General features: G+C 45.2%; 3 protein-coding genes across 5 annotated transcripts; 2 read left to right on the top strand and 1 right to left on the bottom strand.

The window, feature by feature from the left end:
• Positions 1–1,944: 1,944 nt before the first annotated feature.
• On the top strand, positions 1,945–3,708 carry RBM8A (RNA binding motif protein 8A). 2 transcript variants are annotated; one of them, XM_060090427.1, is made up of 6 exons: positions 1,945–2,095; positions 2,374–2,433; positions 2,564–2,638; positions 2,820–2,956; positions 3,247–3,383; positions 3,495–3,708. In XM_060090427.1, the coding sequence occupies exons 1-6, from the start codon at positions 2,029–2,031 to the stop codon at positions 3,538–3,540; spliced, it is 522 nt and encodes a 173-aa protein (XP_059946410.1). In that variant the 5' UTR covers positions 1,945–2,028; the 3' UTR covers positions 3,541–3,708. The 2 variants fall into 2 exon arrangements, with proteins under 2 accessions (XP_059946410.1, XP_059946407.1); XM_060090424.1 differs by having other exon boundaries at positions 1,952–2,095; positions 2,561–2,638.
• A 3,171-nt stretch (positions 3,709–6,879) lies between these two features.
• LOC132484183 (gonadotropin-releasing hormone II receptor-like) lies at positions 6,880–9,408 on the bottom strand. Its single transcript, XM_060090428.1, is given in 5 exon segments — positions 6,880–6,960; positions 8,320–8,444; positions 8,614–8,698; positions 8,700–8,839; positions 9,332–9,408. Coding segments are annotated over 4 exon segments (357 nt in total). The 5' UTR covers positions 8,834–8,839; positions 9,332–9,408; the 3' UTR covers positions 6,880–6,947.
• An 11-nt stretch (positions 9,409–9,419) lies between these two features.
• PEX11B (peroxisomal biogenesis factor 11 beta) lies at positions 9,420–15,210 on the top strand. Of its 2 annotated transcripts, none has more exons than XM_060090422.1 (4): positions 9,420–9,637; positions 10,399–10,514; positions 10,920–11,121; positions 14,003–15,210. In XM_060090422.1, the coding sequence occupies exons 1-4, from the start codon at positions 9,420–9,422 to the stop codon at positions 14,406–14,408; spliced, it is 942 nt and encodes a 313-aa protein (XP_059946405.1). In that variant the 3' UTR covers positions 14,409–15,210. The 2 variants fall into 2 exon arrangements, with proteins under 2 accessions (XP_059946405.1, XP_059946406.1); XM_060090423.1 differs by having other exon boundaries at positions 9,487–9,579.
• Positions 15,211–15,543: the final 333 nt, after the last annotated feature.

The following is a 15,543-nucleotide window of genomic DNA, read 5'->3' as shown; positions in this document are numbered from 1 at the left end:
TATTTCCTGATTACACAGCATCAAGCATATAGAATTTCTTGCCATTCTGATATTCATTCAATAATATTTACCAAATGTCTACTATGAACCAGGCACTGGTCTAAACTTTGAGGATATAGTTGTACATAAGAATCTCTGCCATAAGGATTATATTCTAAGGGGAAAAACAGAAAATAAACAAGTTATAAAGTAAACAAGGTAATTAAAGATTTGAATTTAAGTTCTGTGAAGGAAATAAGAATGCAAGATAAGAGAAGACCCCTCTGGGTGACAGTAGTATCTCAGGGAGACCTACAGGACGGGGTTGAACTAGCCATGTGAAAAGCTGGAGCAAGAGCATCAGGGACAGAGAGCTACAAAAAGTCCAGAGATGGGAGAGAGGAGAACACAGTTGAGGGAAAGTATAGGGAGAGCTTAATGGGTGAGAGGGAAGAATGGTGGTGGAAGAGTTTGGAGACACAGGCAGAGCAGGCTGTGTGAGTCTGAACTTTATTCTAAGTGCAAAAATAAGTCAAGTAAGGGTTTTTAGTAGAGATGTGACCAACTGATTTTTTAAAAGATCACACTACATACTGCAGAGAATGGATTAGTGTATCTTAGTCTCAATACAACTCCTTTGCCAGGAAAACTACCCAGACTTAAAGGCCCAGTTTAAATGGAAGCCCTCCCTTAAATGCACTCTCCTTACTTCCTGTCCTATTAGAAACTTTCTTTGTATTGCCTTAGTGCGTTGTGATGGCAACGATCACTTTCATAGTGTTATAAATGATTGTTGATAAGGCAAGTATTTCCCCTTGTCTTGCTAGCACCTCTTCTAATATTAGACACATATAGGCATTCTTAACTGATTTAAAAATTAATAAGTGAATATGCAGTCCACTATTGTTTGTGTAAGGCCTACGTCGGATTCCAGAATGTGGGGGCAATATTTTCCTTGCCTCAACTCCTGGGTTTTTAAACGTGAAATATCTGTATTATCCTCAAAGAAGCTAAAGCCCCTATTTTGTTTAAAGCCATGATTCTTTAATTCCCAGAGGTGGTAGGCAGAGTTTGAGATATTTTTAGTTTTATTTTTTTGGCCGCGCCAGGCAGCTTGCAGGATCTTAGTTCCCTGACCAGGGATTGAACCCTGCCTGCAGTGAAAGCGGGAGTCCTAACCACTGGACCACCAGGGAATTCCCAGAGATTATTTTTTAAAAAAGAAAAGTTTAGGCTTCCGTGGTGGCGTACTGGTTGCGAGTCCGCCTGCCGATGCAGGGGACACGGGTTCATGCCCCGGTCCGGGAAGATCCCACATGCCGCGGAGCGGCTGGGCCCGTGAGCCATGGCTGCTGAGCCTGCGCGTCCGGAGCCTGTGCTCCGCAACGGGAGAGGCCACAACAGTGAGAGGCCCGCGTACCGCAAAAAAAAATAATAAATACATAGAATTAAAAAAAGAAAGAAAAGTTGATATCTGTCTCATCAATCAACACGGACACCCAGGTCTGCTGATTTTCTGAGAGAGAAAGCCCGTGCTGCAGTACGTTCCAGAAGCAGCTTTTTGAGGCAGCATTGCTGACTGAACAATTTTTTTTTTCAATGCTTCCATCACAGATCCGGCTGCTCCTCGGAACAGTATAGGCCTGCAAGTTTTTAGAGAAAAAACTTTCTTCAACTTCCATTTCCTGGTATGGAATGAAAAGAGACGAAAAGCAACCCTCTAATAAAATTAGGCTGGGTTTCACTGTCAGTAGTGTTTCTCGTCGTCTGCTCTAGGTAAGAGGAAGTCACTAACTCCGCCCACACCCCCAGCGTGTCCCACACGGGATTGCCCCCTTCTGCTAGCGACCCGCTCAAGATGGCTACAGGAGCACTTCCGGTATCTTCCCAAAGTAGGCCCTCCTCCTTGCGTATTATTACCGCGCCGAGGGCAGGACTTAGAGTTAGTTTTTAATTGGTCAACTTGACTGGCGACCTTTCCCATCCGCGACAGTTTCCCGAGGAGCCAAGTGCTTGAGCGTCACGGACGAGAGTTAGAGCTTAGGCAAGATGGCGGACGTACTGGATCTTCATGAGGCCGGGGGCGAGGATTTCGCCATGGATGAGGATGGGGACGGTGAGGACAGTGGAGGCGGCCGCGGGAAGCGGGGAAGGTGCGAGAGAAGGACGTATTAGGAAAATATAATCTTTCTCCCCAGCAGGGAGGATGGGAGCCGGGGAACTGGGTTTCGGTTGGTTGGAGACTCCGCCCCCGATGGGAGCAATGGGGGCGGGCCGGGAAGGGACTGAGCCTGGAGGTGGTGGGGTCTGGTTTCAGATAATGTCTTGGAAGGAGACTATTGTTGTAAATAACTATTATCTTTCTCACTTATTCTTTCACTTCTGGGGCTGCAGAGAGCATCCACAAACTGAAAGAAAAAGCGAAGAAACGGAAAGGCCGTGGCTTTGGCTCCGGTGAGTGTTTGTGGGTGGAATGGGGTCTAGAATGGCGAGAGCGACGAGTTTTGGAGTCCCCATAAAGACTCATGGTGAACAGTGGGAGGAGGGGGATTTCCGGTGATCTCCTGTGTCTTTCTAATAGAAGAGGGGTCTCGAGCGCGGATGCGTGAGGATTATGACAGCGTGGAGCAGGATGGCGATGAACCCGGACCACAGCGCTGTAAGTAAATGGAGCCTGTCTGTCTGTAGAGAATTAGGGGCCAATGAAATAAAACCCAGTAGGAATGGGGTCAGAGGTAGCTTAACCAATCTCTGTGGAGTCTGCACACACTCTACTTCTGTGATCTTGCTTGAAGTTTTTCTTTCATGTGCTCAAACAACCTTCCTCCCTTCCCAAACAGCTGTTGAAGGTTGGATTCTCTTTGTTACTGGAGTCCATGAGGAAGCCACGGAAGAAGACATCCATGATAAATTTGCAGAGTATGGAGAAATAAAAAACATCCACCTCAACCTGGACAGACGTACAGGATATCTAAAGGTATTCTGAGTGATACTCCATTGCTTCTCTTCACCCATAACCCTTAGACAGCATTGGTAGTTCTCCCGTGTTTGCTGTGGTTGGCCAAGAGTAAAGTTGAAATAAAATGACTTTGGGAATTGATTTTGTTAGACATAGCAAAGAGACAGGCAGAAACAGACAAGTTGTATATATAATAGGGATATATGATGTACATTTGTTGTTTAGAGTTTATGGATTTTTCTGTTTGAGTAGAAAAAAGCTTGATGGAATAGGAGAGTGTTGATAATCTGTCTTTTCACTTGTTCCAGGGGTATACTCTAGTTGAGTATGAAACATACAAGGAGGCCCAAGCTGCTATGGAAGGACTCAATGGCCAGGATTTGATGGGACAGCCGATCAGCGTAGACTGGTGTTTTGTTCGGGGTCCACCCAAGGGCAAGAGGAGGTAAAGTGGAGAGGGGAAACACTATCTTAGTGGAGGAAATATGAGCAAAACAGAATAAGGACATGGTATTATGTCCCTCTGATGGACCCTGCCCCTTTTCCTTCTCCCTAGAGGTGGCCGCAGACGCAGCAGGAGTCCAGACCGGAGGCGTCGCTGACCCATCCTCTGTTGTCCAGGTGTTCTCTCCAGATATTCCATTTGACTATGCAGCCTTGGAGAAATAGGGCTGGGGTGGAACTCACTGTGTCTACACTTAATCTCTTACCCTACCTGCTTAGTGTTTCTTTTGAGTTATGAATAAATGTCCAATTTTTGTTTTCTAAAATTACTTTCCTGTTCTAACATTGCAAGCTCTGAAGCACTATTTACAGTAAGACACTTTGGGTCACTGTGAAGATACTTCTTCCAGGGACTGAATTCTCTGTGAGTTTCTACATTAAATATAGTCTCAAGTCTCACCTAGGGTCAAAGTAGAAACACTGCTCAGTATTTCTCTTAGTTGGAAGCTAAGGGAGCAGGGGTACAAGTGAGATGTTCTCGTGATACTAGAGAGTAATTGTTCTTATATATGCTCTCCTGAGCAAATGGATGTCGTAGGAATGTCTCTTGTTTCTCCTGCCTTTCTTGCTGCCACATTTGTTTGTACTTTCATCTGTCTAAGGGCCTGAATCTCCTGTTGGGGCATTCTCCCAGAACCTCCTTCCCTGGAGGAGTCTATACTAAGTTCTTGGTGCCCTCTTCGGCAGCCAAGGGTGAAGGCCCCATAAGAGGAGAGGATCCAGAGGAGCACTGAGGAGGCCAAAGAGGAAGAGGATGTGGCTGAGGCTGGGAGGCACTTCAGTTAGCATGGTGGGAGAGAACCAGTACCAAAGACCCAGCAGGTTATAAGATGTCCAGCAGAGGACGAAGGTCAGCAAGACAAGCAGGGCCAGTCACAAACCCTGAAGATGAACATGGGGGCGATTGTCTTAAGGAGCGGCAGAGGGCAAATTCACTGGCAGGGGCTGGGAACTTAGAAAATACACTCAAATTCAGAACCACTCAGCTTCTGAGTTGATGGATGGGCAGAAATAGTGAGATGGAGCTCTCCCCTTATAAGGAAGAGAATGGTACAAGCCCTTTTCCCCTTCCCATCCTGGGATTATACGCTCCCCTTCCCAAGCTGGGATTATACGCTCCCCTCCCACCAGAGATTATGACAGATGTGCTGCAAAAGTTTCGATTGAGGTGCTGTGTTACATGAAGCTACAAAGTCTATTTGAAGTCTTGTTGGTGTTCAAGAGCAAAGGAATACTGGTCACCCTTCTTAATTCTTGCCCAGCTAACTCCACTTCAGAGAATGATGGCTAGTGGCTGGTTAGAATTGAAGGCATTCAATAAAGTTATGTGCAGCATTAGCTGCTAGAGATACGGTTAGCAACTCACTTTTGGTTTGATAGATAGCTATCAAATTTATGAGGCTAGAGGCAATAGTTTCAGGGTACGGGTTAGGGCCTGGGGGTTGGGGTCTCACCATGGTTTCCCTTCCTTGTCTGGGGACTGGACACTGAGGACAGTGCGGCTATAGCAGACGGTCATGGCAGTCAGTGGCAGCAGAAAGAGACAGCAGAAGGTGAAGAGGTGGTCTCTTGCCATCGAGCCTTGAAGCTGCCTTTGGTGACACTGAGTGAAAGGGACTGGACCAGCTCAGCGGACAGTATGGAACAGGAACAGCTGGAGTGGAGTCAAGGACTATTAGAACTGGTCTACCTTTTCCCTCCCATGCCAACCTACCCACCAGTTCAACACCATCTCTTCCCAATTCATTCATTATTTTTTTTTTTAAATGAGATTGTTGAGAAAACTTGGGAGCTAATACAGTGCATAATCCCAATTCGTTCTTAATTTCCTGCAGTGCTGAGTAATGGTACATTCATGGTGCCATATTTAAAAGGTTAGGAATGTATCTTGAAAATCCCTATCTTCCTCTTAGGCTATGTTTGTTAAATCTGGGACTTAAAGAACCCTGTCTTCTCAAGTACTGTTCTAACATTGCATTTTATCAAAGGATAGCTCTACCACCTAACCAACATTTTTTTTTCCCTCACCAACATTTTTAGCTGAAATTATTTTCCTGATGTGTCTGTGATTCTGTGGAAAAAAGAAATCTTGTGTAAAATGGGTGCTGCTAAAATTTCAGGCCATTTTGCAGTCACTCTGTAAAGTGACCTTTAGTAATCGTTACAACTATAATGGTGAAACAACGTTAAATAATAAAATTTAACATTTTCTAAATGCTGTTGGCTGCCCCTTCTCCTTTTTGGTAAACTGCTAGGTTTTTGGTTTGAATCAGTAATGAGCATTTTTCAGTTGAGAGCTTCAGGGTTAGTACCTTGGTTTCAGGTAAGGTAGATTGAGTCACTACTAGTTTGATAAAAGGCAAGCTTAGTAGGTATCAAATTTCTAGATACAAGGAAGGCATTTGGAAAGTGATTTCAACAGGCATGAGGGACTTTTAGGAAAGGTGAATAGTATGAGCCACAGACATACAATTTTATGAACTGCTTGGAGTTACGATCAGGCTATTCTGAGCTAGTTGGGAAGTGGTCTTTCCTCTTCCCCTATCTTGAGTCCATATGTTTCTGGCCGTTTTCTTGTGGGGTGGGGGCACGATTTTGCACCGTGCCTAGAAATACTTGACACGTTGTGAGAAGGGGTTTAAAAATAGGCAGGACAGGACTTCCCTGGTGGCGTAGAAGACTCCACGCTCCCAGTGCAGGGGGCGGGGTTCGATCCCTGGTCAGGTAACTAGATCCCACATGCATGCCACAATTAAGAGTTCGAATGCCACAACTAAGGGGCCCACCTGCCGCTACTAAGACCTGGCACAACCTAATGAATGAATGAATTAATTAATTAAAAAAATAGGCAAGTCTCCTGGACTTAAACTTTGGTCCATAGCCATACCTCTGACTCTCCTTTCCCTATTTTATGTGCAATTTACCACCTACTGTAGAAGTCTTTACCTCTGATACTTGAAAACTTGAGTCTACAAAAATAATTTCTAACTACACCAGTATTCCCTTTACCATACTAACAATTTTTTTTTTTTTTTTTTTTTTTTCTTTTTGCGGTATGTGGGCCTCTCACTGTTGTGGCCTCTCCCGTTGCGGAGCACAGGCTCCAGATGCGCAGGCCCAGCGGCCATGGCTCACGGGCCCAGCCGCTCCGCGGCATATGGGATCCTCCCAGACCGGGGCACGAACCCGTATCCCCTGCATCGGCAGGCGGACTCTCAACCACTTGCGCCACCAGGGAGGCCCCCTAACAATTTTTTATTGACACTAATATTTTAAATGCAACATATGGGCAATGCAGAATTTATACAAGAGGTCGCTAATTTAGAACCCAAAATAACACCTTTTGCACCTGAATCATGTTACCGTCAGTTTGCTATTGAAGCAAATAGAGATTGCATTGTTGTCGTCGGATTGTCAGGCTCTAAGAAAGGAGGAAATGCATCTTCTATTCCATAATCTTGTGGCCTATATGTTTCAAGTGATTTATCCAAAGTCATCCAGCTAGTTAGTGGTAGAGCCTAGACTCAGGAAAAACAGAGCAAAGTAATACAAATGAACAACAAAAGCAATCCTAATGCTAATTCCCAGTCCACATCTAAAATTTGCTTCATATAAACCCAACTATTCCTTTTGCACGGAGGCAACATGCTGCTTTTTAAAACTTTGGGTAGCAGAGGTCCTGTTTGCAACATATTGTTGGAAGCAACATTTTTTGTTTGTCTTAGAACTGCAGTCAGACTAACTGTTGTTAGTTATATTTCTAATATTTGAGGATTTAAGGATCAAATCTTAAATCTGACTCTGTAATGCATTATTCCAGAGACTGAAATTTTAGCCCTCTCCCTTAAAATCCTAACCCTAGACTCAGAGATGCTGCTTTACACCCTCCTCCCAGATGGTGGTAGTGGTTTTGGTTGTTTTGAAGAAATTGCTTCATATTTAGCTTTTTTTTTCTAGATTTCTAGTTCATTTTCAATATTGAGATTTGATTAATTGGTACTCAAGTTCAGATGCTCCCTTTTGTTCCAGTTTTGACACCCACAATAAAGCTAGAGTAAAAAATACATATCTGATTATGTCATTCTCCACCTTTTACTTTAGTGTCTCTCCACTGCCCTCAGGATAAAGTACAAACTTAATATTTGTGATCTGGTTCTTCCTTCCCCTCCAGGCTTATTATTCACCATTTCTAGTCCTCAACTTTAGCTGCAGCTACTTTGAGATCATCCACCCTCCACCTTCTCCAGCATTCCTCCTGCTGTAATTTGTCTTAACACCTATCTCTCAAGAATCAAATTGTAACATCTCTGGGAAGTCAGGAAGCTTTCCCTGACTGTCCAAGAGTGGGTCTTGGACAGTTTAGTTCCTTATGCTTACCTTTAGCATAATGCTTAACTGCACGCTGTATTGTAATTGCATACTAATTTGACTCTGCACTAGTCTATAAATTTCTTGAAGGCAGGACTTTGTTGCTCTATCCTTGATAGAGCATTTGAACGCATCTGGGGGATGCACATTAGTTTCTGAATTGATGAATGAATGTACCACAAAGTTTTACCCAAAGCCCCTGATTTCACTGTCTTCTTAATGTCTTCCTGTATATGTTTCCACCATGCCCTAGAGTTTTTCTGCAATAATCTGAAGAAGGTGGGACTCGGAGGAGGCAAAAGGTGGAAGTCAAGTGTAGTAAAAACAAAGGCTCTTAACAGAAATACAAATTAACATGCAATGATCTTAACTTGCAAGAGAGATAGCAGAGGCCCCCACGCTGAGGATTAACGGTGACCACGGCCAAGCACACCCCTTGAATCCGAAGGCTCCTGTTGTGTACCCAAATTCTTATCCAGTCTAGCCCTGAGTTCCGACAAGTCACTCACCTTCCAGGCAAGCGGGAAAACGAGTACCCAGGCTGCTCCCAGAAGTTTCCTTCCAGTTGAGCGGGGTCCAAGCGGGTGGAGTACGGCTGCCTGGCGGTCGAGCCCAATGACCACAGGCAGGAAAGCTGCGGCATACATGGCCATTAGTTCAGGAACATGAGTGTCCGACATGCGATGTCCCCGGCCAGCCATTGAACAGTGATATTCCAGGTGGCATAACTATATCTAGGGTCATAACCACAAAAGTGACCAGTAAGTCGGCAGCTGCTAAATGGGCAAAGAGAGTCGTCTTACCGGAGAGGGGCGGAACTGGCTGGGTTGCGGCCGTGTCACTGACCACAGCATGGCCAGGTTCCCTCCAGCCGAAGAAACAAACAGCAACAGTCACTCCCACTCGGACCTTGGCGGCAGCTGAGAAGGTGAGCAGCTCTGCGACCTCCACCTCTACTCCTGATCCCGCCCAGATCTCCTCCCCCGCTGCTGACCCCCAAGGGGTGCCGTTGCCTGCCGACATGGTGACCTGGAAGGGAAAGGGGTAGGGGGATGAAGTGTGGGTTTGAAGAGGTTAGCTGCGTCCACTGTTTCTTCTCTCTCCTTTTAAGGATATGAGTTGGTTATTTTGCGAATTTCGTCCACTAAAGCCTCTGTCTCTGGAGACTCTCCTTCTGTATTCTGGAGGTTACCTGTCCAACTCTCAGGGTCCTGCAGGGAACAGGGATCTGGTGCTGGCTTCTACTTCTTTAGCCCCTACAGCCCTGGATTCGGTCGGAGCGTGCGAGTGAGTGTGTGTGTGTGTGTGTGTGTTGGGGGTGTTCTGCTGGAAACACCCCAGGGTTGGGGGCAACTCTATCCTAGCGGCCCTGGCGGGAGCACTGCGGCGCCGTCTCCCTACGCCCGGACTCCTGCAAGCCCCGCCCTTAGTCCAGAATATTTAAAGAAGAATGTGCCTCTGGAGGTGTGCTTAGGAAACAGAGATCATCTGATTAGAGGACAAGGCGACAGAGACACGCACAAAAAACACGCAGGTATAGGCCCAGAGACAAGGGCTTCTCGTTCTGAAATTCCGCTTCAGGGGCCGGCTCCACTCCCTTTATTTTCTGATGATGTTTGTCCCTCGCGCGGCACCGTTGGGTCGTCCAGGAGGCGTGACTAGGGGCGGGAAGTGGGGCGGGAGCGAAGCTGTGGAGCCGGGGCTGCCGCTGTCATGGACGCCTGGGTCCGCTTCAGCGCTCAGAGCCAGGCCCGGGAGCGGCTGTGTAGGTGCGGCCCGAATAGGAATGGGGGGAGGGCGGGCAGAGGAAGATCTTCTTGAGGCGAGGTCAGTTCACACTACGGGGGTCAAAAAGGGTCAAATCGGGCTACGGGGGCCCGGACGGACTGAGAGGGGCTGATTTGAGCCGGCCGTGAGGCCATGGTTCGTTTCTGCTCACGGGAAAGATGGGGAAACTGAGGCACGAGTGGGCCGGTGGGGAGGCCGCTCAGGGTTGCGTGTTCACCTAAGACCAGCACTTTCCTCACTGGGCGATGGTGGAATGAGGAGCGTTCGCCCCGTGGCAGATAGCGACCTGGACTCTTCCCAGAGCGGAGCAGGCACTCCGAAGTTCCCGTGTCCCCTCACCCTACTGTCACCCGCTAGCTCCTCTGCCTCCGCCTTGCCTTCTAGTCTCGATTCATCTCAAGGGCCTGGAAAATCTCTTAGTTCACCTATTTTGAAGAATAATCTGTCCTCCAACTATCCCCCACTCCCTCACATATCACATACATGCTCACACTGATGTGCTTGTGATGGACCCCCTGCCGCCTTCATTGTCCTCTTCAGGCCTTACATTATCAGATCTCTTACTTCCTCAATTCGAAGTAGTGCTTCCCAACCCCTTCTAGGCTCCTTTTTATTCTTACGCCTGTCTCTTCCCCTGGCCTGGAGGAGAAACAGTGAGATATGGCCATGAAGAGGAGGAAAGGGAATGGTCTCAAACAGGGGAAGGGGGAGTCCATACTTGCCTTTTGAAGTACATTTTTGAGGGGGAGAGGAGGGAGGTCTCCACCTTACCTTAACTCTTTCTCCTCTCTCTCCTCCAGGGCCGCCCAGTATGCTTGCTCCCTTCTTGGCCATGCACTGCAGAAACATGGGGCCAGTTCTGAGTTACAGAAACAGATTCGACAACTGGAGGGTCATCTGAGCCTAGGGAGAAAGCGTAAGTAATTGTGCCTTTCCTTTTATTACCTCAACACTTCCTCCATCCCCAGTTCTTCTTCCTTAGTCCCTCCTTCTTGTTTTTGACCTTCTCTGTCGATTCTCCCTCATTTGCCTCTGCCCATATCCTCTGCAAGCCTCCCGATTGAGGTGAGAGAACAGGTGTAAGAGTAATGAAGGATTGGGAAGAATGAGGCAAATTTGAGAAAACTAAACTGGGACACAAATTAATAAAAACGATGTAAAAAAATTGAACTATTTCTACTCTTTTTTAAAAAAAATGTTCATTATTGTTTCTATCATTTGCTTGACTTTCACTCTCTTGCTTTCTCTCTTTCTCTGTGTCTTGCTCTCTGTTTGCCTCTCTACTTTCAAATCCTTCCTTTTCTTTGCTAATCCCCACAAGTTCTACGCCTCGGTAACTCAGCAGATGCCCTTGAGTCGGCCAAACGAGCTGTGCACCTATCAGATGTTGTCCTGAGATTCTGCATCACTGTTAGTCACCTCAATAGAGCCTTGTACTTCGCCTGTGACAATGTCCTGTGGGCTGGAAAGTCTGGACTTGCTCCCCGTGTGGATCAGGAGAAGTGGGCCCAGCGTTCATTCAGGTTTGATATCCTTTTATCCTACAAGACCTATCGTATTCTCCATACTGCATAGCTTGCCTTTCATAAGAGAATGATCTTTTAGGGTCTTCCCATAATATACCCATCTTAATCACTTGGCTTCTAACCTTCATTTAGATCTTAAACCATCAGAGAATAATGAATGGGGGCAGATGGAAGACAGATGCTCTTTCATGATGAATGACTAAGATCGGACAAGACTAAATATTCATTACATTGCTTTAATTCCGCTTTTGTCTCTACCACAGGTTTATGCCCCTCACTGCTTACTCATTCATTCATGCATTCTAAAAATACTTAGTAGCTGCTTACTATGAGCCAGGGAATAAAGCAAAGAGCCAAAGAGCTGTAGTTCCTGCTCTCATGAAGCTTCTAGTCTAGTGGGGGAGTCAGATATTAAAACAAATCATCACCAAACCAAATATTTGTGGGAAGTACAGGGTGTTAAGAGATATATAACAGAGCGAGCTAATTTCGATTGAAAGATCAGAGAAGAACTCTTAGAGAAAATTAAATTTTATTTCAGACCTGATGTCTGAGTAGAAGTTATACAAAGCAAACAGTAGCAGAGAAGACCATTCCAAACAGAAAATAGCTCATTCTAAGGCCTTGAACCAAGAAAAACTTCATGGAATTAGAGCAGTAGAAAGAAAGCCAGTGTGGTGGGTGGTATTGAGTAAGGGCATAAGTTCAAACTGGACAGGTAGACATGGGCCAGATCATTCATGCAAGGACTTCTAGGTAATGGTAGGATTTTTTTCATTTAGTTTTGTTTAAATTTTATCCTAAGTACAATGGGTTCTAAGTAGGAGTGTGACATGATTCAAATTGCATTTAAAGAAGATCCCTCTTGCTGTAGTGTGGAAAATGGATTGCAGTAATGCTAAAGAGGAGAAGATGCCCTAATATGGCCAAGAAATGATGTTGGCTTGGACTAAGGAGCAGGCTGTAATGAAGGTGGAAAGGAATACGATTTGGGAATAAAATGATCTCTATACATATTATTTGTTTCCCTATGATTTGCTTTGTTATTTTACATTATATTAGCATCTTTCCATCTCCACTTACGTCTCTCTTTTCTCTTCATCTTTCTCAGTGATTACAGTTATAACAAGACTTATGGTGTATGAAGGGTGGGGGCAGAGGCATGGCTGGAGTGGTATGGAAAAGCAACTCCCTAGAAGAGTTTATATGCCATGTTTATACTTTCATTCAGTAAATATTTATTCGGCTCTTACTATGTGCTAGGCACTGGTCTAGACAAAGGGATACAGTGGTAAAGACAAACAACATCCCTGCTCCTATGGAGCTTACATTATAATGGGAGGGGACAAAGAAACAATAAATAAGAAAAACATCAGAGAGTGGTAAGTGCTGTGCAGGAAATTAAAATAGGGTCATGTGATAGACAGTAAATGGCTTGCTACTCTAGAATCGGGGGTCAGAGAAGGCTTCTCTGAAGAGGTGACATGTAAGCTCAGACCTAAAGTGCGAGGAAGAGCCAGCCATTTGAAGATTTTGGAGAGAGATTATCCCAGGTTGAGGGACGAGGTAGTGTAAAGGTCCTAAAGCAGGAACAAGCTTAATGGGATCAAAATATAGAAAGAAACCAATGTGGCTGGAGCATAGTGATTGAAGGAAAGAATGGTACAAGATGGAATTAGAGAGGCAGGGTCAGATGTTGAGTTCTGTAAGCCTGTCTAAGGTATTTTATTCTAAATGTGATAGGAAGGAAACCATGGAAAGTTTTAAGAAAGGGTATAATGTGATTTACGTTTATGCCAGCTACTATATGAAACTAGATTCTTGGGGGTGGGGGACAAGAGTGGCAGTGGAGAAACCAGTTAAAAGACTAAAGTAGTAGTTCAAGCAAGAGATGTTGGTGGCTTAGACTGTGGTGGTGGAGTACAATAGATAGATGTGGATTCAGGATATGTATTAGAGGTAGGGCAGTTATATTGAATACAGACCACTGTTGTCAGAATGGATTAAAAATCAAAAAAGGTAGACTGTTCTTAAGGAATTTATAATCTAACACATTTGGCAAGCTAGGTGTCATTTTTTTGTTTGTTTTCTTTTAACAAAAGTATTGGATTTAAGTGGTCTATGTGTTTGAGTCTTTGAAACAACTGAAGGTGTTTTTTTTAATAAATTTATTTTATTATTTTATTTTATTTATTTATTGTTTCTGGCTGCGTTGGGTCTTCATTGCTGTGCGCGGGCTTTTCTCTGGTTGGGGCGAGTGGGGGCTACTCTTCATTGCGGTTCACGGGCTTCTCATTGCAGTGGCTTCTCTTGTTGCGGAACACGGGCTCTAGGCGCGCGGGCTTCAATAGTTGTGGCACGTGGGCTCAGTAGTTGTGGCACGTGGGCTCAGTAGTTGTGGCTCGCGGGCTCTAGAGCGCAGGTTCAGTAGTTGTGGCACACGGGCTTAGTTACTCCGCACATGTGGGATCTTCCCGGATCAGGGATTGAACCTGTGTCCCCTGCACTGGCAGGCAGATTCTCAACCAGTGCATCACCAGGGAAGCCCTGAAGGTGTTCTTTAAAAAATTTTTGCATTATTGTAGTTCAAGTTGAATGTGTGTGTGCTAATGCATTGCCAAGTGGACAAGTGAAATATGAGGTTGATCTTGTAATATTTCATGATGCTCATTATTGTAAGCCAGGATCTTAAGGTACACATAAACTCATTAGTTACGGAAAGGTGGAAGGACATTTCTAATAGTGGGTAATAACATTCACTTCTGGTATTCTAATATGTAATCCTTTTGCACTATGGGGGAAAAAGTTTAAATGTTCTCTTGGATATGCTAAGTGGGTATATGTATCTGTACTGACCTTTCTCCCCTGTGTATCCCAGGTACTATCTGTTTTCCCTCATCATGAATTTGAGTCGTGATGCTTATGAGATTCGCCTACTGATGGAACAAGAGTCTTCAGCTTGTAGTCGGCGACTGAAGGGTTCTGGAGGAGGAGTCCCAGGAGGAATTGAAACTGGGGGACCTGGGGGTCCAGGGGCTCCAGGAGGAGGTCTGCCCCAGGTGGCTCTGAAGCTTCGGCTCCGAGTCCTGCTCCTGGCTCGGGTTCTTCGAGGTCATCCCCCTCTCCTGCTGGATGTGGTCAGAAATGCCTGTGATCTCTTCATTCCACTGGACAAACTAGGCCTCTGGCGCTGTGGTCCTGGAATTGTGGGACTTTGTGGCCTCGTGTCCTCCATCCTGTCTATTCTCACCCTAATCTGCCCTTGGCTCCGACTCAAGCCCTGATATTCTGGTACAGGATAAGGAGGGGATCTGAATTGGTGAGATGGAATTTTAGATTGTCCCCATGTACCGGCCTCATTCTAACTCCACTCCTTGGTTAAAGCTAAAATCCAGAGATTTGGGAGTAAGAGGAGGAGCTTTGGGGAAGATGAGGTGAGGAGAGGTGACTTGTTTAGTCACTTGGATGATTCACATGTTCCGGTCTGCTGGAGCTTTTGTTCTTTTCCTCCTTCATTGCATTGTCTGTGTCTCTCTTGACTCTTTTTACTGTCTCTTAAGTCTATTTAAGATTCTGTCTCTGTATCTCTTTTGTACCTTCTCAGTCCCCTGTCATAGGGATTTAATCAGCAGGATTACTTTTTGATATGGAAGGTAGAAGGTATGGTCTATAAGGTTCTAACTGCCTTCTTCTTTTTCCTCACAAAGGTGACTTGTGGCCGTTATTTTCCCCTTCAGACTCCAGATTATAATTTTGAAGGCTTTATATCCCAGTGGACTCTTCCCACATGCACCAGAAGTAGTTTCATGCTTCCTTTTCCTCTCTCATGTCTACCTCACCAACCTTTCTCATGATTTGCCCTTACCTTTCCCTCCACTCACACCTGCAGGTTTCTGCTTACACTTTGATTTCAGGGCTTTGTTCTAGCCTTTCCATACCCCTTCTTTGCCTATCCAGAATGATGCTATGTTTAGCATCTTGTTGTAAATACTGTACAGTGATTCCGTGTAAATAGCTGAGGCCCAAGTCCATGATGGATAGCAAAGCCTTCCAGGTTAGCAAATTAAAGATCAATTTGCTCATTGATGTTTGGTCTGGTCCCATGTGTTCTGGTCATCTGAGACCCCTGTTTCTGTCACTATGGTTTGGGTTTTCCATAGGATTAGCCACTGGCATCATTACCCACAGGCTTTTACTGAACATCTACAGTATGTAGGGCATAATACTAAGTGGTAGAGATACAGAAAGCTAAGAGGCTCCATGGTCCCAACTTCAGAAGTTTATAGCTTAGTTGAGGAGATGGGGGTCTAATGTTAAAGTAATAATACTGGTTCCACAAAGCATACCCCATACCAGTTCATGGTTTATAGTTTCTCCAAAAACTATAATGCCATAAGGTAGCATAGGCTAAGAGTCACA

This window comes from Mesoplodon densirostris, chromosome 2, assembly GCF_025265405.1.
Source record: "Mesoplodon densirostris isolate mMesDen1 chromosome 2, mMesDen1 primary haplotype, whole genome shotgun sequence".
Classification (NCBI taxonomy): domain Eukaryota; kingdom Metazoa; phylum Chordata; class Mammalia; order Artiodactyla; family Ziphiidae; genus Mesoplodon; species Mesoplodon densirostris.
The sequence above is the reverse complement of the archived record's forward strand: the minus strand, read 5'-3'. Positions and strand labels throughout refer to the sequence as shown.

Bases quoted from the DNA above. Each gene is read 5' to 3' on its own strand.
- RBM8A (XM_060090424.1), top strand. From the start codon at position 2,029: ATGGCGGACGTACTGGATCTTCATGAGGCCGGGGGCGAGGATTTCGCC. The intron at 2,096-2,373 runs GTGAGGACAGTG...CTGGGGCTGCAG, and splicing joins CATGGATGAGGATGGGGACG to AGAGCATCCACAAACTGAAA. The intron at 2,434-2,560 runs GTGAGTGTTTGT...TCTTTCTAATAG, and splicing joins AGGCCGTGGCTTTGGCTCCG to AAGAGGGGTCTCGAGCGCGG.
- PEX11B (XM_060090422.1), top strand. From the start codon at position 9,420: ATGATGTTTGTCCCTCGCGCGGCACCGTTGGGTCGTCCAGGAGGCGTG. The intron at 10,515-10,919 runs GTAAGTAATTGT...AATCCCCACAAG, and splicing joins TCTGAGCCTAGGGAGAAAGC to TTCTACGCCTCGGTAACTCA. The intron at 11,122-14,002 runs GTTTGATATCCT...TGTGTATCCCAG, and splicing joins TGGGCCCAGCGTTCATTCAG to GTACTATCTGTTTTCCCTCA.